Source organism: Danio rerio, chromosome 1 (assembly GCF_049306965.1).
Source record: "Danio rerio strain Tuebingen ecotype United States chromosome 1, GRCz12tu, whole genome shotgun sequence".
Taxonomy (NCBI): domain Eukaryota; kingdom Metazoa; phylum Chordata; class Actinopteri; order Cypriniformes; family Danionidae; genus Danio; species Danio rerio.
Window position 1 is genome coordinate 49941161 of NC_133176.1, and position 22902 is coordinate 49964062.

General features: G+C 37.6%; 2 protein-coding genes across 3 annotated transcripts; one reads left to right on the forward strand and one right to left on the reverse strand.

The window, feature by feature from the left end:
* Positions 1-1221: 1221 nt before the first annotated feature.
* rcbtb1 (regulator of chromosome condensation (RCC1) and BTB (POZ) domain containing protein 1) lies at positions 1222-16040 on the reverse strand. 2 transcript variants are annotated; one of them, XM_005170970.5, is made up of 12 exons: positions 15926-16040; positions 14035-14169; positions 13734-13884; positions 12584-12750; positions 8783-8941; positions 8506-8613; positions 8043-8185; positions 5924-6114; positions 5338-5464; positions 5084-5235; positions 2623-2753; positions 1222-2392 (listed from the first exon to the last, which is right to left on the reverse strand). In XM_005170970.5, the coding sequence occupies exons 2-12, from the start codon at positions 14158-14160 to the stop codon at positions 2252-2254; spliced, it is 1596 nt and encodes a 531-aa protein (XP_005171027.1). In that variant the 5' UTR covers positions 14161-14169; positions 15926-16040; the 3' UTR covers positions 1222-2251.
* Positions 16041-18617: 2577 nt separating this feature from the next.
* Positions 18618-20503, forward strand: arl11 (ADP-ribosylation factor-like 11). The gene is given in 1 exon segment (NM_199693.1): positions 18618-20503. A coding segment is annotated over 1 exon segment (531 nt). The 5' UTR covers positions 18618-18707; the 3' UTR covers positions 19239-20503.
* Positions 20504-22902: the final 2399 nt, after the last annotated feature.

The following is a 22902-nucleotide window of genomic DNA, read 5'->3' on the forward strand; positions in this document are numbered from 1 at the left end:
TCTTTTAGAACTTGCAGGGTTTTTATTTTTTCTTTGTTTTTAATAGAGAAAACTCTGCAATTAACAACACTGTACAACCGTCATTTACCTATAAAAAATTAAATAAAAATAAAAACAGATCTCGGAGAACTTCCTGGGCTGAGGACTGTACATGCTGTATGATTAATGCAATGTTAAAGCGAAGGTGTTTGCTACCTTTGTAGTTTTTGTCTTATTATAGTGAAGTAAAATCACTGTTCATCGAGACAGTCCTCTTTTCCTTTTCTTTGATGCGTTTAAAATGAAGAGAATACTTCCATAGCAAAAATGTAAAGCTCTGATTCTTCCATCCATTCCATATCTATATACATCTATATCTATATATCTATATATCTATATCTATATATATCTATATCTATATATATATATATATAGGCGTTTCATCACTGCCTACATATGTATAATGAATTTTAAAGTCATTTACCCATTTTCCTGCCCTAAACCCCAAAAATCGAGCCAAAATATTCTTTTTTCAGTTTTTATGAACAAAAGAAGAACCAAAAAACAGCTATTTTTTTAATTTTCAGTTTTTTGTTTGAAAATGGACGGCAGAGATGCCCTGATGGCTCTACCATTCTTGGTTTCTGTCTGTTCGTATTGACTGTGATTCAACGTGACTATGCTAATTTTAATTCGTAAATTTAGTTTTAAAAAGCTAATTAAAATAAAAAGTTACTTGAATGACACTTTTTAAAAAGTAACTGAAATATTGTTCAAGTATTTCAAGCAATGTGCGTGACTTGTAAAGCCTTACCCCAACACTGATGATGACTATAGTCAGGACTCTTAAAACAGTCTCTCATCCATTCCGAAACATGAAATCAGTGCTTATGGTAAATAAAAATAAATAAATATCACTATACCGCTATACTCACTAATTGGTCTCAAGACAACCCAGAGCAATGACTCTATACTATTAAAAATACTTGTTTTCTCTTTAAACACATGCTAACGACCAGTGCGAGTTACAGTTGGGTTTGGGGGGATCTGACCCGCATAATTAACGCTTGATCCCCTCTGAAGGACATCAAAACAAGATGTATGAAGGACTCTGCCCTTTAATAGTCAAGAAATAGCGATATAATAAATCAACGTCACTATTCAGATAGTACACCAAATAAATACATAAGTTGGTAAATTGGCATACACTTTTTACAACTAAATAAATAAAAGCACCCTGCGTAACTTTTAAGAAAAGCTTTATTTATTTTTAATGGATCAAATTCATAACTTACAAGAGAAACTGCGGCACACGTGATGTGCACAGGTTAAATTTACAAAACTAATGCAAAAACTGTACAGTATGTACATGTGAAAAACACAAACACAGCCATTTGTAACAAATAAATCTCTCCACAGGCATCAGCATTGTGAAATCCAAGTGCTTCACACCAAAATAAAAGGTGCAAAGATTGATAGAAACCCTGTAGTGATCCGACCACTAGTGCAACTATCAGTAATACTTAATCAAACTTAAACATCGGACTAAAATGTAACGGTCAATACTGCAGATGCTGCTTCGCACAGCTTCTAAACGGCCAAAGCATTAACAACTAATATAGCTTTCTTTATCTGAAGAGCAAAAGTTAAGCCTTCACATCAAGCAATAACAAAATAGAGCAGGTTTTGGTCAGTAACATTAAAAAAAACGAGCCCACATCAACGTCTGCTGACTGAGTCCACCTTAATGCACATTTACAGATCCCAGCCTATACCACACAATAAAAAGAGCAACTTGTAATGCACTGCATCACTGCAAGAAACCTAATTAGTGACCTGTTGAATATTACCTTATGAAGAAGGAAAAAACAACAACATAAAGAACAAATCTGTCCCCCTGTCTGCTTTTTAGTGGTACGTTTATGCATCACAGCTGAACTATGCCTTTATTTGGCCCAAAAACTCACACTATTCCTCCATCTGCAGCACTAGAAATGTACTCTAGGCATATAACACACAACAGAAATCTCCTCTGTCTGTAATGTAGTACAAAATGGTTGTACGTGAGATTAACAGAGGTCTAAACCCTTCTTCAAGCATCTGATCCATCACGGGAGTTCCTCTGACGCTCGACAGGGGGCAGTGTGCGCGATGACCGTCTGGTGTAGCAGCGCCCTTTATCTGCCTGGAGGAGCGACTGCAGCAACAGATGGATCCACATGTATGGTGTGTGTGTGTTTGTGTGTGTGCGTGCGTCTGCTGGATGTCAGAGTCAGTTTTTGAAGGCTCCACAGTGGCTGGCTCTGCAGATAAACTCCTTCAGCATGTTGCCGTCGATCTGCCAGAACGCAGCTGTCTGCGTGACCTCGGTCAAGTGGTTGACACAGAATTTAAAACAGAACTCCTCTAGATCCTTGGCATGAAAGAAAGCATGAACGCGTAATTGTGAGTGACTGAACAAGCATGCAAAATAAAACATCATTAGCTTGCAATAGTGGTTCAGTGCATTAGCTTTCAATAATACTTTTCTTGATCAAATGCATCAAGCAAATGAAACTAAATACTGGCAGAGGGAAGCTAATACTCTGGTAAAGCAGGCAATGGTTCTGGGTAAGCCAGGCCTCCAGTGTGGTTGAGTTTTACCTCGGCATCATATCTGATGGCAGCAGACAGCAGAGAGAAGGCGTTCTCCACCGTGATGCCTCTCTTGATGATGTGCTGGCACAACTTCTTCAGCCTGTTTTCACAGTATGAGGTTGCCAAGTCCAGAAGTCCTATGAGAGAGAGATCCAAACATGTTCAGCTTTTTTTTAAAAAGGTACAACAAATGTTCTGATCATCCTGAAATCTCCACTGTTTTATAACAAGCCTTGTGAATGCGAGGTTAGTTTACCGGCCACATTATAAGGTACTTACTAGTACTAGGTTGACCCCTCTTTGCCGTCAGAACTGCCTTAATTCTTCGTGGCATAGATTCAACAAGATACTAGAAATATTCCTCAGAGATTTTGGTCCATATTGACATAAAGGTATCACACAGTTGCTGCAGATTTGTCGGCTGCACATCCATGATGTGAATCTCCCGTTCCACCACATCCCAAAGGTGCCCTATTGGATTGCTCTATTTTTGAGTGTGTCCTAGCTTCTAGCTCAACTGGATCAGGTCTAATATGTAGTAGATGAGCATGCGCAACCAATTGTTGCTAGAAATGAGAATTTTTTATATTAATTGTTATATTACCCATTACATTGTGTGTTATTAATGTCTTTACCTACCCCAACCCTAAACCCAAACCTCAGAGTAATTAAGGTCTACATCTACCCTAACAGTAAACACAAGCAGAGGGCGCTCAACCTATGGTCTGTGTGAGTCCTAATGCCCCAGAAAAAGAGAAAGGGGATGATATACTGTCATTGGGTGCTGTCTTTTGGATGAGAAGTTAAACCGAGGTCCTGACTCACTGTGGTCATTAAAAATTAAAAAGTTAATTTATAAAAAAATAAAAAATAAAAAATCCCATGGCCCTCATAAAAGAATAGGGGTGTAACTCCGGTATCCAGGCCAAAGTTCCTCAATCATTCCTATCCATGAAATTGGCTCTATCACTGTCTCTCCTCTTCACCAATAGCTGGTGTGTGGTGAGCGCACTGGCACCATTGTCCTGTGGCTGCAGTCACATCATCCAAGTGGATGGTGCTGCACACTGGTGGTGGTGTGGAGAGAGACCCCCCCTCATGATTGTAAAGTGGTTTAGGTGTGTGGCCATACACAAAAAATGCGCTATATAATTACACATTACATTACATACATTAAATTACAACTGTCATAGTGACACAGGCGTTACAGTAGATTACGTATTATGTAGATATATATATATATATATTTTTAATGTTGCGTACTATATATTGGACCTGATCCATCATTGTGCTGGACTACATCAAGGGTATCTTGCAATTTTCTGCTCTGTAGATATTCTGTTCATGTAATGCTTAGGTCTAATTAGTAGGGATGTAACGGTATCAGAATTTCACGGTAAGGTAATACCTCGGTATAAATGTCATGGTACGGTATTTATTGAATCATTTACAGGAAAAAACAAAACTTATGAAAATACTCCAAAAAAAGTGCCAAAAGTGTCAATGACATACAAATTAGCCATTTATCTGTAAGCTTTGAAACAGGAACTTCAATTTTAATAACAAAAAAATATTAAACCATGTAAAAAAATAAAGTTTCAATTTAGTATTGTTGAAAACTCATCACATTCAACATTTAATCACTCACTTAGATAGAGATGGGTTTAAAGGAAAATTATCATATACATATAATCTGGTAAAAGCTGGTATCTCTGGGTATTTACAATGTCCCCTGCAACAGAAAAACCCCTCTCATTTGGGACTGAGGTTTCTGGGACAAGAGAGATATGACTTGGCCCAGGTTGACAGCAGTGGGTAACGTTGTGCATTGTCTTTCCCCCACTTGAGAGGACAAACCATGAGTGAGATAGAGATCTCATGTCTGCATCAATCTGAACAGTGTGCTGACAACACCGCTATTCAGTACGCGCGCGACAACACAGCTGATAAGAACTCGCGCGACAACACCGCTATTCAGTACGCGCGCGGCGACAACACCCGCTTTAGAGTTCCAGCTCTTTTCATCCCCGCTTCTAGCAGCACACTCCATTTCCGCATTACTGGATCTGTAGCGACAACAGACCGCAAGGGATGATGGTCAAGCATGGGCTGATGGGAATTGTAGTTTTCGCTACCTCCCGTTCGCTTCATTCGCCTGAGCAAATTTTCTCAGAAGACCTATAGTTTTACCGAGTCATGCGACTACGGTAATATCGAAAAAAATTAATATTGCGGTATGACGGTATTTACAATACCGTTACATCCCTACTAATTAGATATTAAATAATTATTACAAAGCATTTTTTGTTTTAGTTTTCAGCCAAGGGCATCTAGAATTTTCATATAAGTGGATCCCTAGTATAAACGAAATTCAAAAGATATATATTCAAATAAAACTATAGCGTAAATGGGAAGTGAGGTGACAAAAATAGAACAAAACGAGATCTGAGTCAAGAGCTGAACCCACCGATGGCGTCCTCAGGAGGAAGATCAACACTGTCAGTGTAGAGGAACTCCAGGAAAGAGCGGTACACCGGGTACGAGAACTGATCGATCTCAATCACCTCCTTCATATCTTCATTCCAGTGTGACTGAAACATTGATCTGAAGTGCTCACACCTGAATTTAAAATGGGAAAAAACAGGAGAAAGATTGGAAATGAACAGTAAAAAAGTGAGCTCCTTAATACTTATTATTTAACTTAAATATCAAAGTCATCACCTGATTTTGAGAACAGCTTTATGGACATGGATGTACTTCCCATCAATGCTGAACTTAAGGTCAGAGGTCTCTGGATTATCAAACTCCTTTTTAAGGGACTGGGCCACAGTCAAGAAATCATCATGCTCTGATAATAAAACGCAACAGTTATGTAACAACAGTGTCTGCATCAAAGATCAACGCATATCATTAAAGTTTAAATGCATTTGCATTCTATTTTGTAAAATGCACTTGTTTTTTTTCAGTTAAATTATCAGTTTGCATGTGTCTTAGGTATTGGGTGTGGCTAACATACTTAACCACGCCCCATCCAATTGTCAGTTTCAACAACAAACAGAAATGTTAAGGAGGAGGAGTCTGTTAGGTTGTAACAACTCTTCAAAGACCCTTTTGCCAAACTTTCTGAATGAAACGCCAACTTTACTATCTTGCAGTAAAAAAAACAACAAGCCACGTCCACTGAAGTCTCATTTAATATTCCGTTTTTCTAGGAACTGCGCAATACAAAGAAAAAAATTTGTATCGTACTTTCCGGTTCATGCAGACTTTAACATCAGAACAACGACAGCTCATCAACACCACTCACCCATGGACAGCATCCGCCACATTACAGATGGTGTGGCAAAGCAGGCAAATACGTCGTCCGTGCTGGCGAAGTGTGTGAGGTGTGGCAGCACAATGGCCTGACCGCGACACTGTCCCCACATATACACCTGACCGCTCTGGGTTTTCGCCGCAGAGGTGTGCGTGGAGTGACAGGCGGCGATCTCCACAATCCTGGCAGAGGAGTCGTCGTCAAAAAAGCAGGAAGAATGGAGGAGGCCAAGGTGGAGAACAGGGACACAAAAAGATAAGGACCAAAGGAAGCGGAGAGATTCATTGGTTAGATTTTTATTTCTGAGCATTACTTAATAATAAGTTCACCTGAACTGTTACGCATATTCGGCAAACTTCAAACAATCTAACATTAGCAGAGCTGACTTCGGTGACCTTCCAGGAGGGCGAAGAGACCTTCTCCTCACGCTCAACTCAAAACAGGATGACTTGCAGGAAACTCTTTCCAGACCAACAGGAAACCACCCTGGGATGCGACTATTCAGACCAACAATGGTACTGACAAAATGCACAAGTCAACATACCGTGATTTCCTCACTATTTACTCACACTCAAGTGGTTCTAAACATTTATCAATTTCTTTCTTCTGTTAAACACAAAGCAAGATATTCTGAAAAATGCTGCAAACCATTAATATCATTGGTAGGAACAAAAAAATACCATGAAAGTCAATGGCTGTTACTTTCCACCGATCTTCAAAATATCTTCCTTGTTGTTCAACAGAAATGTCAATGTTTGGAACAAGTAATTGATGAAAAAATGATGATTGAATTTTTGTTTTTCTGTGAACTCGCCCTTTAAGACTGTGTCATACCAAGCCAATGCTAAACAACAAGCAGTGACAAAAGTCAACCGTGTTGTTGCCTCATTCAAGCGACATTTCTGCACTTAAACACACCAAACAGACCCCTATTACATGCATTTTACTTAAGGAATTACTTCTATATATCAGTAGGCATCGATACACTTTATTTCTCATTCAAAAAGGAAACTGATAGTAGGTTTGTAGATATGCAAACTATCAGCACTTCAGGACACCCTCGAGCACTTTAAAAAAACAAACAATTAACACATTTGTGTGTGTTGAGCATCAGTTAAGACAATGTTAGCAGCTGTCAGCTTTAATTGTGGGAAAACTGGATAATTTTGAGCTTTCGTCAGCTAATTTCATCTTCCGGGTTTAAAATAATTTTTGGGGCGGGATCAAAATTGGTGACGCAGAGCAAATCTGCAAGTGGAGTGATGACGGGTTGGTTTCTCATTATTGTTCATAGACTGAGTTTTCTTATCCTATGAGAAGACCCTGCTTCTTAATTATTCATGAGAGAACTTGCTTAGACCTGCCAAGCTGTGAAACCCACTGACTGTGTGAGCCCGCTTCTACACAAAGCACAGGTCGTATGTGTGTGTTTTCATGATTCATGGAGTTTGTTGCACGTGTTTCAATGCGATGCTGCCATGGCCGATACAGCAAATCTGTTGGTTTGGAACAAACATTTTTGTCAGGAGAACTGTACGAGAATTGGAGAATGGCGGACTTTGTCTTTTATCAGTTGAGTTCGTTCTCATTAAGTCACATCACCTATATCCATTCTGCTGTGTTCGCCTGTGTATAAAATTCCTTCAGATTACCAGCAGGGTTAATGGTTGGAATAGACAGGGCAAGAGACCTGCGGCACTGCTATCCACTTCGTCTGCATTCAGACCCAGGGATTGAGGAGGAGAGAAGTCCTCCTCATTTATATTGTTTATATAAACACGATTATCTTTATGATGGTATAACAAATTGTGGTTATGTGTATATGAAATCATGAACAACAAATGTAGCAGGACATTAAATTACTGTTTATTTCTTTGCATTTTAACTTTGTAAACTATAAAATCATGGATCTCCTGCTCTGCCAGCCACGCCCACTCCTCCCACTGCTCGCAGCGCTCCATGCCCATCTCGAAACAATTTTTGAAAAAATTCTGAGGTAGACTTGAACTGAAAGAGGGGGGGTTTTCATCGCCCTTTAAACATACTCATCAATCCAGACAGCGAATGGCAGGAAAATATTTGTGTACTATTTATTTCCAAAATACCTTACCTTTCTTTCTCAGTCATGACCTGTACAGGGCTGAGCTGGTTACTCTTGTTGCCAGTGCCCAGCTGGCCATAAGTGTTTGCACCCCATGCATACAGCAGGCCCTCATCGGTCAGTGCTAGCGAATGAGCATAACCTGATGCAATCTGCAAAAAAAGATAGTTTCCCACCATCTTATTGTGTATTACTGTTCAAAAGTGTGGGATTTGTGTGTATTTTTAGATTTTAAAGTCTCATCCAGCCTTTATTCTGAATAGACTGATGTGGTGTTAAAGGAAGATATCCTGCTATTATTTTGTGGACATTTTTCAGGATTTTTTAATAAGTACACTTTAGGTGGCATTTATTTGCAACCAAAATAGTTTGTAACATCATAAATTACCCAAAAGGTTTGAACAATATTGTATATAAGTATATTACACATGCAGCTAACAATCTGGGAACACAAAAGCTTTTTAGTATATACCTGCAGCACACAGAAGCCTTGTAGTGCAATCAAACGGCATGGCGTGAGCTGGTTCCCATTGTTGCCCAACCCCAGCTGGCCATTACCATTGTAACCCCAGCCGTAAACCTGAAACACACACACACAAACACATTTCACCACTAACCAACACACAACACAGATACAGCAAGAAGACACATGCAGACAGATAAGTCAATAGTCAAGATAATTTTTGAAGTATAAGGCTAAGTATTTCAACTAATGGCGAGCTCTAAGTTGGGTAAATTTTATCCCTTACCTCACCATTATCCGTCACAGCCATTGATGAGGTCTGTCCACAGGCTATATTAACAATCACTTTGTTCTGCAGACAGTTGGAGACTTTTCGTGGTGTAGGCTGGTTGGCAGTGGACCCTGAACCCACCTGACCACAGTTATTGTAGCCCCATGCGAACACCTAAAACAGCATACAATTAGCATCCATTAAGGTTTACAGATAATTAATGGATGCCCCTGTTATTCTATTTTAAATGTTCCTACATTTGTTTTGGAGGTTTCATACTACACACTATTCATCTCAGATTAAAAAGACTTTCATTTTCTCATAATATACCCACCTCCTATTCCCTTTAAGAGTCAGTTGCGTCGCGCCATGGCACATTTGCTATTTACATGGCGGACTTTGTAAGTGTAAAAACTGAACACTTCAATAGCGAGAAAACAGTTAAACAGACCATCTGCAGCGCGAGGATAAAGAACGAGCCTCCTCCATTCGGCCTCTTTACTTTCTCTTTTCTTCTTTATTTTCTTGGATAAGGAAACTGTGTTGTACGCACTCCACTGAAGACATCATTAGGCTACATCTTTTATTAAGTTTGTTAAGAGCAAAGATTTGTTTCAAAACTATTTCTAAATTCAGTTCTAGTTTTCAGCAAACTAATAAATAAACAATAATAAAGAAGTGTGGTCAAAAACTGTTATATCCAAACACGTCCTATTCTTACGCCCCATATCGTGATGCACATGTATCCAAAACCCGAAATAAACAATACTGCTAATAATAATGAAATTAAACAATTGCAAATTGTCATGAATAAACTGAAAAAGTTGGCGGTTCACCTCTGATCAATAAAGGGACTAAGCTTAAGGAAAATGAATGAATGAATGAATGAAATGCTCAATTTCATAATTCATTGCTTTAATTATACATCAGTATACAAAAGGTCAATATAACACTTTTAATGTCATTATAATGATGTAATGAAGTGATGATTATAATGCTTTTTACATTATATAATTACAACATGATTGCACTGAATTAATAGTTGTAATACTATACTTTATAACCAGGCGCTACAATCTATACCTATTATAACTCCAGTGAAACAATAGCATCACACAGGTGTGATCTTAAAAACTTAGCAGAACTTTTACCTTCACAAACATCTGTGATACAAGGCATTTATAAAAACACCTGATCATGAACATTGCATGAACATGACTAGCAACAGCTAGCGAGATGCAGTTGCACTATACATCTAAAGTATTTTTTGTAGCTAAATCTGAACTATCATGACAGAAAACACAACCTTCGAGACGATCTTGGTAGTCACAGTGAGAACAAAAGCCCTCACAGCTTAGTGAAAATGGTCACATGCTCCTCATTACAGTGAGCACCGTGAGGCTAAGTAGCTAACTATACTTGCAAAACAGATGGGGAGAGAGAAGGGTTTTGTCAAACCTAAATCCACCTAATAGCCTTTAATATGTAGCCTACATATTTAACCCACTGATGGAGTGTTACTAAAGAGATTGATAAAATGGAATTTGTTACATGCAAAAGAAACAGGAAGGATTTTGTTTGGATTATAGGATTAACAAGTGACAGGGAGCAAAGAAACTTAAAAACTTCCATATTTGGTTCATTCTTCTATAAATGGTTTGGGTGTCATAAGCTTAACCCTAATTAATGGACATGGTTGTGTTTCAACAGGGCAATATTTCATTGGGTAGTTTTTTTTAAATCAATCCGAATGAGACAAATCAGGCTTAAAATATTACTATGTGTGTGTAACAAAGCAGGTGAATCTGTCATCACTTAAGTGTGACGTTCCAGTAGATGTGATGCTTTAAAGCAGACAACTTAAAGACATGTTTCTTTTCAAAATGTATAACACCAAAATCACACATCGAGAAAGCCACTACTTACAATCTAAAGATATGTACAAGAAATCTACAGTTACTTTCAGATTACTATATTATATTCGAATCATTTTTCATACATTTTTAATTAAGTGATAACACACTAAATTGTAATTATGACATGCTGATTAAAGGGTACCTATTTTACCACTTTCCCAATGATTATTTGATGCATTTGTTGTGAAGTTAATTCAAGCCTTTCTGCAATGATGATTCACACACAATGTTGTTACAAAGTTCACATACATACACACAGCGCACGTTTAACTTTGCACTGTATTTGCAAGGCAAATGTGACAGGATACACATTAATATACACTACTGTATGGATAAACGTTATGGTAATGTACAAAATAAACCTGATTTAACGTCCTCAAAATCAGGATTAAAGCGTCCTTTAAAGGTGTACTGACACCTTTGATAAAGTAAAAATGGAAAAATTGCTGTTATTCATTACAAACATGCACTGTTTTAAAAATGTTTTAAACTTGTAAAACTCATTCTTGATCAAATTTGATGATGATTCATGATCACAGAGAGCTGAACAGATCTTTTAATCCCTGTTGCTTTGCGCACATCCTGTCTTGTTGATATGATTATACGTGTTACTCCGGAGACATTAATACGTGGCTTTCAAACATTTCGGTGGGTGGAGAAACCACACTCCTACGTCACATTGTGGTCAGCCTCAAAATGGGAGGGATTTGGATACAATTTTAACATAAGGAATTTAAAAACAAGACACTTACTGTGTTTATATCACTCAAATATGACTGTGGACACAATATACCTACACATAGTTCTGTCCAAATGATTTTCATGATTGGTGCCCTTTAAATATTGCCATACTAAATCAAAATTATGAGGTAAAAGATTCAAATAAAAAATACTATTTATCATTTCAAGCATGAATTCAAATAAAATTTAAAAAAATATGTCATAATTATGACTTCATCTTTTAATTGTGGTTTAGTATGACATTTGCTTGACTCTCTTTGATCTCTTGCTTGAAAATTTTAGGCAATTTTATCTCATTTTGGTTACTTGGGGCCAGATTTACTAACAGTCAGTGCAGACTTTCTGTCTTCTTTTGGCTTTTTGAGTTAACTCAAAGGCATAGTTCACCCAGTAAATTCTGTCATCATCTTTCACCTTTTCTAAACTTGTCTGAGTTTGCGTTATCTGTAAAAGATAGATACTTTACTATATTTGGTCTGTCTGTCTGTCTGTCTGTCTCTTTATTAATAAAACTGTGACAAATGCTCTGTTAAGAGGCATAGGCATATACATGCCAAAAAGTTTCCCTTTCAAATGAAAAACTTTAAAAAATAAAAGCTATTATTTACATTAATCGTGTGACATTGTTTACAAGGGTTTGCAGGATTTATTTTACATGTGTTTGCACCACTACTTAACAGCCCTGAAAAGCATGTCTTAACCCATTTTTGCTCCTGTAATTAGTAGATTAGAACTAATTACCATCGGCTGCTTTTATTAGCGCCCTAATATTCACTGGTCTTGATGCATTGTACCAGTCATTATAGATATGATTTGCTGCGTCTGTGTTCTTTAATTTGTGCATTGTCAGTAGATCACTTGCAGAACTTTCCACCCTATCAGCACTTTTATATTCATTTGTCTTACTTAGTAAACCTGGATTTTTTTCCCCCTTTTTCTTACACTCAAAAAAAAAAAAAAAAAAAAAAAAAATTATATATATATCGTTAGGTTCGTTAGGTTCATTTAACTTAAATTTGTTACGGTAACTGATTTGTGTTGGGACATTTTTTTAAGTTAATCAATTTGTGTTGGGACATTTTCTACAGTGTATGTAAAAACATTGAGTCTCCATTCTCTTACAAAGCATCAGTTTTAATGTTAAAAAGCATTCCCTCACCTCACCCTCATGGGTCAGAGCCAAAGAGTGGTGTGAACCACAAGACACCTCAGTCACCCTCTTGCCCTGCAGATTTGTAGACACCAAAATAGGAGATACACCTTGATTGGTCGTCCCATTGCCCAACTGACTGTATCCATTATGCCCCCATGCATACAACTCCCCGTCTGTTAAAAAAAACAAAAATCATATACAATTCATTTATAAAAATCATTTAAAAATATATATAAATATAAAAGCTTGTAGTTTGTCTCTTCCACCTAAATGCATCAATGTTTTTTTTTCACGCCACCTCATACTTCAGTTTCTCTTAAAATCTTGACCAATCAAATGCAAATCTAACATGACCAATAGAACAATCATGCAACCATGTTTCCTTCCTTGACAACTTTATTTGGTTACAGGTAAACAGATTCACAATAATCACTACAAGGCTCCCACTCTAAATCAACATTTCCCTGACTAAAAAGCTCAATTTCAATGACTTATGCAGAGTTCAGACTGCACGATTTTCAAAGTAGTAGAGTCACAGATGTTTTCACACTGCATGACCATGTGGGTTAGTTTTCTGTCAGTGCTGTGTTTACATTGCAAGATGGATCGGTGACAGGGGGGTTTCACACTGCATGACATTACAATAGGAGAATCGGCAACAACTTTGTCTCGTTTCATAACCAAATGACACGAAAACAACGCAGTTACGTAGGAGACTGTAGGGGTCTGCATGTGTTCATATATGCTGCATTTATTTATTTAATTTATATAATTGCAGAGGTTACAGTAGGCTATATTGCACTGTAATTGATCTGCAGTTATAATGAAATCATTTCTAACGTTTCTATGAACATCAACATTTATACACAAGTATTTTTGTGTATAAAGCATCTGCTTTGTGATTGGTACCCTTTTGGCAGTGAAAACGCAAGCCTGATAAAGATGACCCGTACCATAACAATCTGGACCATTATATTCCAAGAAATGGAAAAAAAAATTATAATAATAAAAAATAAAAAAATAAAAAAGTAATAATTTCCGAACTTTAAATGTCTAGAAAATATTTTTTTTTAATTCCATGAAAGCTCCATGACCCATGGAAACACTCTCTCTAAAAACTAGAGACGAGTCAACAAGGATTTACACTTCTACTCACCTTCAGTGACCAGCAAAACATGAGGTCCGCTGCCATAGCTCAAACTGATCAGCTTCTTCCCACTCAGGCAGTCCAGCTTTTTTGGAGCGATGGTGCTCTGACTGTCTCCAGTGCCCAGACAGTTACTGCAGTTCAAACCCAACACGTACACCTGTCCCAGGACACCCAGATCAGTTTTCATATGGACAAACTGAAGCGCATAGTGACCCTTTATTTCGTTACCAGTATATAAACTACTGAAACAGTACACTGAAGACCCACACAGACAAAGAAGACACTATCAGTTTCGCAGTCAGCTTACTTCATCATCGTGGGTGATGTAGATGGCCTCATTCGCAGACGCGCCAAAGATGCATGCCTGTCGAATAGAGGAGAGCTCCTGTGCACTCAAGAGGGTGAAGAGAGGCCACTTACTCACATCCACCATGGCAGATCCCTGAATTGTGAAACTGGACATATAGGTTAAATATCACAGGTTTACAGGAATTCACATTACTTGTCAAAAGACTGAGGTGAGGTTGGTATTTATTTTTACACATTTTTATTATTAATATAGTTTCAGGCAAGTATTCTTTGCAAATTCTTAATGGGAAAATCATATTAGCAGCCAATGACGATCAAAGTACGACATTATATTCATGAGCAATATCACACATAAGTAGCAGTGCGATATGGCTGTATATCGGCACTGGTAGGAGGTGTGTGTTGGCGTGCCTTAGTGTCACACCAGTGCCTATATACAGTGTATATTCATAGCGCTTCAGTTTTTCCACCTTTTTTATGTTACTGCCTTATTATAAAATGGATTAAATTGATTTATTTCCTCAAAATTCTACACACAATACCCCAAATTATAATGTGCAAAAGATTTTTTGAAATTGTTGCAAATTTATAAAAAAAAAAAAAAAAAAAAAAAAAAAAAAAAAAAAAAAAATCACATGTACATTAGTATTGACAGCCTTTGTCGTGAAGCTCTAAATTGAGCTCAGGTACATTCTGTTTTCACTGATCATTCTTGAGATGTTTCAGCAGCTTAATTGGAGTTCACCTGTGGTAAATTCAGTTGATTGGACATGATTTGAAAAGGCATACACCTGTCTATATAAGTCCCAGGGTTGACAGTGCATGTCAAAGCACAAACCAAGCATGAAGACAAAGGAATCGTCTGTAGACCTCCGAGACAGGATTGTCTCGAGGCACAAGGCTGGGGAAGGTTATAGAAAAATTTCTGCTCTGAAAGTTCCAATGAGCACAATGGCCTCCATCATCCGTAAGTGGAAGATATTTGTGACCATCAAATCAGCATTTTACTAATATTTTAGAAGGATCTTCTCTAACAGTTTCACAACAGGCCGTTTTGTTGTTCAGCTACAATTACACATTTATCATTGAGGTGAAGTTAGTTTTATATTCACACATTCTGACTTTCTCCTTAATAATATCCTTTCAGAAAGGTATTATTTACAAATTCTAAATAGGGAAATCACATTAGCAGCCAACGACTATCAAAGTACAATGTTCAGTCAATCAAATAGTGCCGATGCTGTTTTAAAGTCATACTTGTGATTTCAAACCTAATATTCAAAGTAAGTTACCGTGGTAAACACTAGGGAGTTTGTCATCAGTTTTCACTGAACGAATGTGCGAATATAAAACCGACTTTACCTCAATACATCTTCCACAGGTACTTTTTATTTTGCTTGACATCCTTCCAGGCTCAACTTGAGGTTAATTATCTTAAAAGGATGACAGAACAGATGCCCACTGCAGCAGTCCAGTTCAACAACTCCACATTGAGAGCAAGCAATTTAGGGAAGTGCATGCAGACAGTGTTTTGAGTGTGAAACAGCACAAAACCGATGGGTGATAACTTAAGAGTATTTGAGTGTTGTTAAAACCCTTCGACAGCTGCTAAAACATCTATTTACTATACATATGTGTCGCTTTAAAAGCGGCCAGTTCACATTAAACCAAAACAAAAAACATTGTCTGCTAACGTTAACGTGTAAAGTGCATGTGAAATAAATCGCAGGACTAGTTTAAACGTTGGCTATCTTCTTGCAGGCTCGCGTTACTGTACACAAGCAAAAAGCTCAGCTAGCCTGACAGCTACTGCACTGTCCTGTCAAAAGATGGGATGAACTCAGACTACAGAAAAGCTATTTTCACAGAGACAACATCACAGCACCTACCTAGTGAACACAGAGACTTCGACAGCATGTATTTAGCGACTTAACCAGGTCCTGTAGCTGTGCTCTCAGTTGCCCACGGAAACGAGTTCACGTAAGCGAGGAAACGAACTCACTTGTTTCCTGATTACTGTTGCTACGGCTTTATGAACGGCTGCTCGACTGACCAATCACAGACGCAGTGGAAGTCACTCCTACTGCATGGATTGGGTAGATAAACAGTAAGAGGGCGGTACTTTACGGAATAAAACTGACCAAAAAGAATTGCCTAACGTTAGTGGGACAACCCATACCGAGTTTGTAAGATGAAAAAAACACTATTATATTATATTATATTATATTATATTATATTATATTATATTATATTATATTATATTATATTATATTATATTATATTATATTATATTATATTATATTATATTATATTATATGGAAACATCCATAAAATATAAATATAATGTTTTATATATTTTTATATATATATATATATATATATATATATATATATATATATATATATATATATATATATATATATAGACACACACACACAACAGTTCTGTCTGTTTCTCGAATTTGATTGGCTGATAGCCGTGATATATTTAAGTAATATCAGCACCTTACAGCCTCTTTACCCTTTGTGTATTACTCCGCCCACATACAGCCAGCAAAAAGCAGACACTAAAGATCGATTAAAAGATGCTTGCTCAGCTGTTTAACTGTCAGCTTAGGATTCGAATCCAACGTGGAAGAAAGTAGTTCCTCATAAAAAAGGGTTTTATGACTCTCCATGTTTGATTTTGTTTCTATATACACAATTATGCCGTCAAACTGTTGTATAAAGGCAATATCACACGAGTAGCAATATATCGGCACTGGTGGGGGCACTAAGGCACAACGCACGCCTCCCACCAGTGCCGATATACAGCCATATCGCATACTTGTGTGATATTGCTCATATATATATATATATATATATATATATATATATATATATATATATATATATATATATATATATATATATATATATATATATATATAAAGACACTGATGATGACACAAATAACGTGCTCTAGCTAAATTATTCTCCTCAGCTTACATGGCTGAACCAATGTCAAAAACTATAAATAAATCACTGATGGATCTACAAGGGGATTTATCTCTGTCAAAGAAAGATGGGAGAAAGAACATCTCAAATGAGGATTGGCTAAACATGTAAATTACTTCTGGCTACTTCCTGTTCTTCATTTTAGAGAGAATTTTGCTCAAGAAATATCATTAGTTTCAGAAAATATCTGAAATACTCCAATTGATTTCAGCTTTGAGGTACTTTATTTCGGTGTGCTGTCAATGGGTTTCTTAAAAAGAAAAACAAATATATTTGTCATACCTTGCTTCAAATAAAAAGCCATTACTAGATGCTGATTTAAACCTAATCCACCACAAATGCAAGATTTGATTGATGTTTTGAAAAAAATATATTCCTTATGGAGAAAATTACATACAGTGTGAACTAAAAACTTACATTTGTCAACTTGTGGTTAATATGGATTGAGTACATTTCTCCCATTCAACCGAATGTCTTTTTTTCTATGGAACTTAAAAATGTATCTTTACTGTTAGTGTTGTTTTCATCACCTTCCCCTTTTCCTTTCTTCTGTATATAGATTTGATAAGGATGATGTAAAATAAGGCAAAGGAATATGTTGTTCTGTCGCTGTCTTGAAGAAATGTGTGTTATGATTGGGGAATTTAAAATGGAAAATCTGTGAAAGTGGCATATGTCTACTGATGCTGTGAATTGTATCTCATTCATTCATTTTCTTGTCGGCTTAGTCCCTTTAATAATCCGGGGCCGCCACAGCGGAATGAACCGCCAACTTATCCAGCAAGTTTTTACGCAGCAGATGCCCTTCCAGCCGCAACCCATCTCTGGGAAACATCCACACACACAATCAAACACTACGGACAATTTAGCCTACCCAATTCACCTGTACCGCATGTCTTTGGTCTGTGGGGGAAACCGGAGCACCAGGAGGAAACCCACGCGAAGGCAGGGAGAACATGCAAACTCCACACAGAAGTGCCAACTGAGCCGAGGTTCGAACCAACAACCCAGGGACCTTCTTGCTGTGAGGCGACAGCACTACCTACTGTGCCACTGCCTTGCCGAATTGTATCTCTCTGCAATAAATACTAATAAAAAAATGTGTGTGTGTGTGTGTAAATATACGGTTGAAGTCAGAATTATTAGCCCCCCTGAATAATTAGCCCCATTTTTTAATTTTTTTTTATTCTTTTATTCTGAAAAATGCTTTCATTTTAGCCAAAATAAAACAAATAAAACTTTCTCCAGAAGAAAAAATCTTATCAGACATACTGTGAAAATTTCCTTGCCCTGTTAATTATCATTTGGGAAATATTTAAAAAAGAAAAGAAAATTTAAAGGGGGGCTAATAATTCTGACTACAACTGTAAATAATTTTCTATAAATGTCACTGACACTGGCTTTAAATACACACACACAATCGTTTAAATTCAATCTCCGGGATCAGGTTGTTGGCACGCACGAAAAGTTGACAAACCTGTTTAAAAATGCGGACCAGCACGTTCTGCTGTATCACAAGGGCAGTCCTGACTACTTTAGTCACACACAGCCATTCACAACATCGTGTCGCTTCTCCTTTTTCACAGGATTTCCTTCAAAAACAGAAGCTGAAACCTTAAGACTCCGATGCCCTGCAGAGGAATCAACCCTTCGTAAGCTCATCCAGGATCCAAAATGGGCGCCATCAAGTCCAAACGGTTTAAAAAGCCTCCTCAGGTGCTCATCATGGGCTTGGATTCAGCAGGAAAATCTACTTTAATGTACAGGCAGCTGCACGGGGTCATCATGCAGACCTCGCCCACCGTGGGCTTCAATGTGGCGACCCTCCAGCTGAACAAGAAGACCTCCCTGACCGTGTGGGACATTGGAGGGCAGGACACCATGAGGCCCAACTGGAAGTACTACCTGGAGGGATGCAAAGTGCTAGTGTTCGTGGTGGACAGCAGTGATTACGCCAGGATCGGAGAAGCTCAGAAAGCCCTCAAGAAGATCCTGCACGATGAGCATCTTAAAGGGGTTCCCCTGATGGTGCTGGCCAACAAAAAGGACCTGCCGAACACCATGACTATCAGAGAGGTGTCCACCAAGCTGGATTTGGACACTTACACGGATCGCCAATGGGAGATTCAAGCCTGCAGCGCTGTGAAGGGTCTGGGTCTCCAACAAGCCTTTCTGTCTATAGCTAAACTACTGCAGAAAGCATGAGGACTGGGAAATGTGACGCAGTTTAAACTTATTATAGTATATGTTAATGACACTTTATTCGTGTTATTATACAGGTAACACTTTAAAATAAGGCTGTTTTAGTTAATGTTACTTGGCAAACAATGAACAATATATTTATTATGTTTGTTTGTTAAAGAAAATAAAGAGATTTACTGTTCGTGTTAACTCGCAGTGCATTAACTATTGTCAACAAGCATGAACTTGGAATTTAAAGGACACCTAATTTTACCCTTTATAAGACGTAAGGTAAGCCTTTGGTGTCTCTAGAATGTGTCTATAAAGTTTCTGCTGAAAATACCCATCACAATATTTATTATAGCCTCCAGAATCTGCCCATTTTGGTGTCTGAATACAGTGTAGCTGTTTTTGTAGCCTGTGGCTTTAAATGCAAATGAGCTGCTTCTCCCCGCCCATCGTTTCCATGTGCGCATCTGCTTCTTTCGCCCCATGCACTCTGGACTTCAGCGTCAACGAGTGTCTGAAGTTGGGGCTGACGTGATCAGGCCCGGCCCTAACCAATTTGGCACCCTAGGCAAAATTTCAGGTGGCACCCCGTCACATCGCAGTAAATTCCAATGCTAGTGTATAGTCATAAATAGCTTTTTGATCGACAACTACAAGCAGGGAAAACGTCAGATAAATATGCCAATGCAATTAATGTTATTGCTGAATAGATTTAATATTTACACATTTGCATGAGGATGTAATGATGGGGGTATACATTATATTGAATAATAGGAACCATTTTTTATTATTTTTTGTCTCTTTTCTTTTAATCAAACAATTATTTGTATTGGTCATGTAAGTGTCATATATTAACTGAATTTCTAATGTTGTGGGTGAGTGCTGTGCATACTAATTAGCATTTTTGCAGAAGTAGATAGATGCGGGTCCAAAATTAAATTCAGCTCTGCAGAAACTTCCTGTCTGAAGAGAGGTGTTAAAACTGAACACAGAACACAGAAAAATGTATACTTTGTTGTTGGGCAGAGAATTCATAGAAAAAGAGGAAGTATGCCGAAGGGGCAGCCAATGGAGGACTGAACAATGACTGACAAGTGACGTTACACCAAAACTCCACCTGTTAAGATCGGTGGTGTATATATGCTGAAGTCAGGAAATATATGTTAGTTGCGAACCTCTTGAATGTAATTCTTGTATTGCATTGGGGTAATGTAACCCAGAGCTCTGTCATCGAATTATTCATTTGTATCCAATAAATTGTTACGATTTTTGACATTGAAGAAAAACCTCTCCAGACCTTTTCTCTTGAACACGCATGGAATAGAGATAGATATTCCAACAATTACTATTACTATTTTCTATAACATCTATGCCCCTCCATAACATTGGCGGACGTTAAAACTAACAGATAGCACTATAGCTATTTATTGATTAGCAATCTGTCAACGTTGCGATGTAAAAAATATGGGACAACAAATAGCTTCAAATGATAGAATACATAGCAAACATTAGAAAATATTGACAATAAAATAAAAGGTTTAGCCTATTAAAATCAATGGCCTACACTGAAATTAAATAAAGATATAAAATCCATTTCACTTTTAATTGTATTTGCATATTGATTAAAGTTCCTATAGTTATTTAATGAAGAGCAGCACATGAATCTCTCATTGTGTTTGTTTGATAACAGAGGTGTTAATGTAAGAATGCACAGATCTATAATGAAACATCTGACTAATTTAGTAAGTGTTTGTGCTCATTTAAGAGAAAATTAGCTGTGTTTAAAATAAAGCGGCGAGAAAAACGGGAAAAAACAGGACGGAGCAAAAAATAAAATTAAATTAAAAAACTTTACTGACAATCCCTTACTTAGAGCTCCTCTCAGCGCGAGCTCTCCCGGCTAAATGCATATTGCGAGGGCAGTGTTGGTCGTAATGTCGAGCGAAAAAAAAAGAAAAAAGACAAAGACAGCTGTGAAACATAACCAGCTTTGTCTTTTTGTAGGAAACACACTTTAGATGTTTTTTAGGGTAAGAGGTTTTTGAGTTATTGCCGTTTATCACTGAATGTGTCAGGAATATCAAAAGCAAAACCAACTTAACCGCGCTCATTTCTGGCACCCCCCTGGATGTACAGCGCCCTTAGCATTTGCCTATACTGCCTATGCCACGGGCAGACCCTGGACGTGATTGTCATAGCAGCAATAGCCAATGAAACTAGTCAGCAATAGGCCTCTGTCTGACGCTTCTGTCGCCGTTGAGAAAGTCCCAACTTCTGCAGCGAGCAACGCCACTGAAGCGGCGTCGGCGGATCCACAATGCTGTTCAGCAATGCCTGACATCATCCAATCAAAGTGAATGAGAAGCGTTGAAGCTGACGCCCCGTGTGAATCATGCGTTCTGTCAGATAAACAGCACAGAAACAGACAGATTCGATGAAGCTGAAATACAGCTCATAAGTCAAAAAAAAACAAGTAAGTTTATTTCATGTATTTGTGGTGGAGTTTATTCAAGCCTTTCTGAAATGATGAGTCTCATGCTGCTCTTACACCTAACGCTGAATAAGCTTCAAGTGCTAGTGATTTACATGTTAAGTCAATGCAGAGACACGAAAAGACATCCTGTGACGCGATTCATGTGAATGAAGCTGCGCGAGTTGAGCGTTTTGCACGAATAACATGCTTAACACCCAAATCGATTGAGTAGGAAAATCTGAACTTCAGCAGACATTCATGCTGCATAAACCAATCTGGAGCTTTCTCTTGTAGGGGAGTGATTATTACTTAGCCCCTGTTGTTGGTGTCCCAGAGGAAAATCCTCCAGCCTACACCGGACAACAGTTCATCAAACTGGCCTTGGCTCAGTCGGAAGCACGGCTGAAAGCTTCCATCATCCAGGTATAGTTTCTGGAGGAGTTTATGAGCTCACAGAGCTAGATGCACCTCTGAATGAATCTCAATGGCTGTTTTTGTCCCCAGCATTCTTCAAAACATCTTGTTTTTTTGTTCAATAGAAAAATGAAGATCAGAAACATTTAGAACCACTTGAGATTGAGTAAATGAGGAGGGAGTTTCCATTCTTGGGTGAACTGACCCTTTATTTCCATTATGCCAATACTGTAATACACATATTTTGATACTAGAGAGTGCATTTCATAAAAATGATATGCTTTTAAATGCACTTTACATAATTGTTAACAGTTAACTGTACTAGTTAAGATGAACTAGGAATGAGTCTGTATGTTATTTTTTCCCAGGATTGTATTGCAGCTGTATCCACTGTGTAAAACATATGCTGGAATAGTTGGCAGTTCATAGCACTGTGGCGACCTTTGATAAATAATGCATTAAGCCGGAGGAAAATGAATGAATGTTAGTTTTCAACATTGACTTTATTTTATTAAACTCAATACTTTTATCTTTTGATAGTAAATAATGGATGTGAGTTGAATTTTTAACACTAAAAAAACAAATCATTACTGTAACAAATGATGTGCAACTGATGTGCATCGCTAATTAATTCATGAAGTAATGCCAAATAGTGAGCTATTATTGTATAACCGAACACTTTTAAATAATCATCGTGTTTCATTTATTTATTTTGCTCCTAGTGCATAACTCTATAAATGTGCCTAATTATACCCAATCACAATGTTTACTAATTTTAGCTACTTAGTTTTT

Bases quoted from the DNA above. Each gene is read 5' to 3' on its own strand.
- rcbtb1 (XM_005170970.5), bottom strand. From the start codon at position 14,160: ATGGTGGATGTGAGTAAGTGGCCTCTCTTCACCCTCTTGAGTGCACAG. The intron at 6,115-8,042 runs GTAAGGTATTTT...CTCCTCTGCCAG, and splicing joins GTCATGACTGAGAAAGAAAG to GATTGTGGAGATCGCCGCCT. The intron at 2,754-5,083 runs GTGGGTTCAGCT...TCTCTCTCATAG, and splicing joins TCCTCCTGAGGACGCCATCG to GACTTCTGGACTTGGCAACC.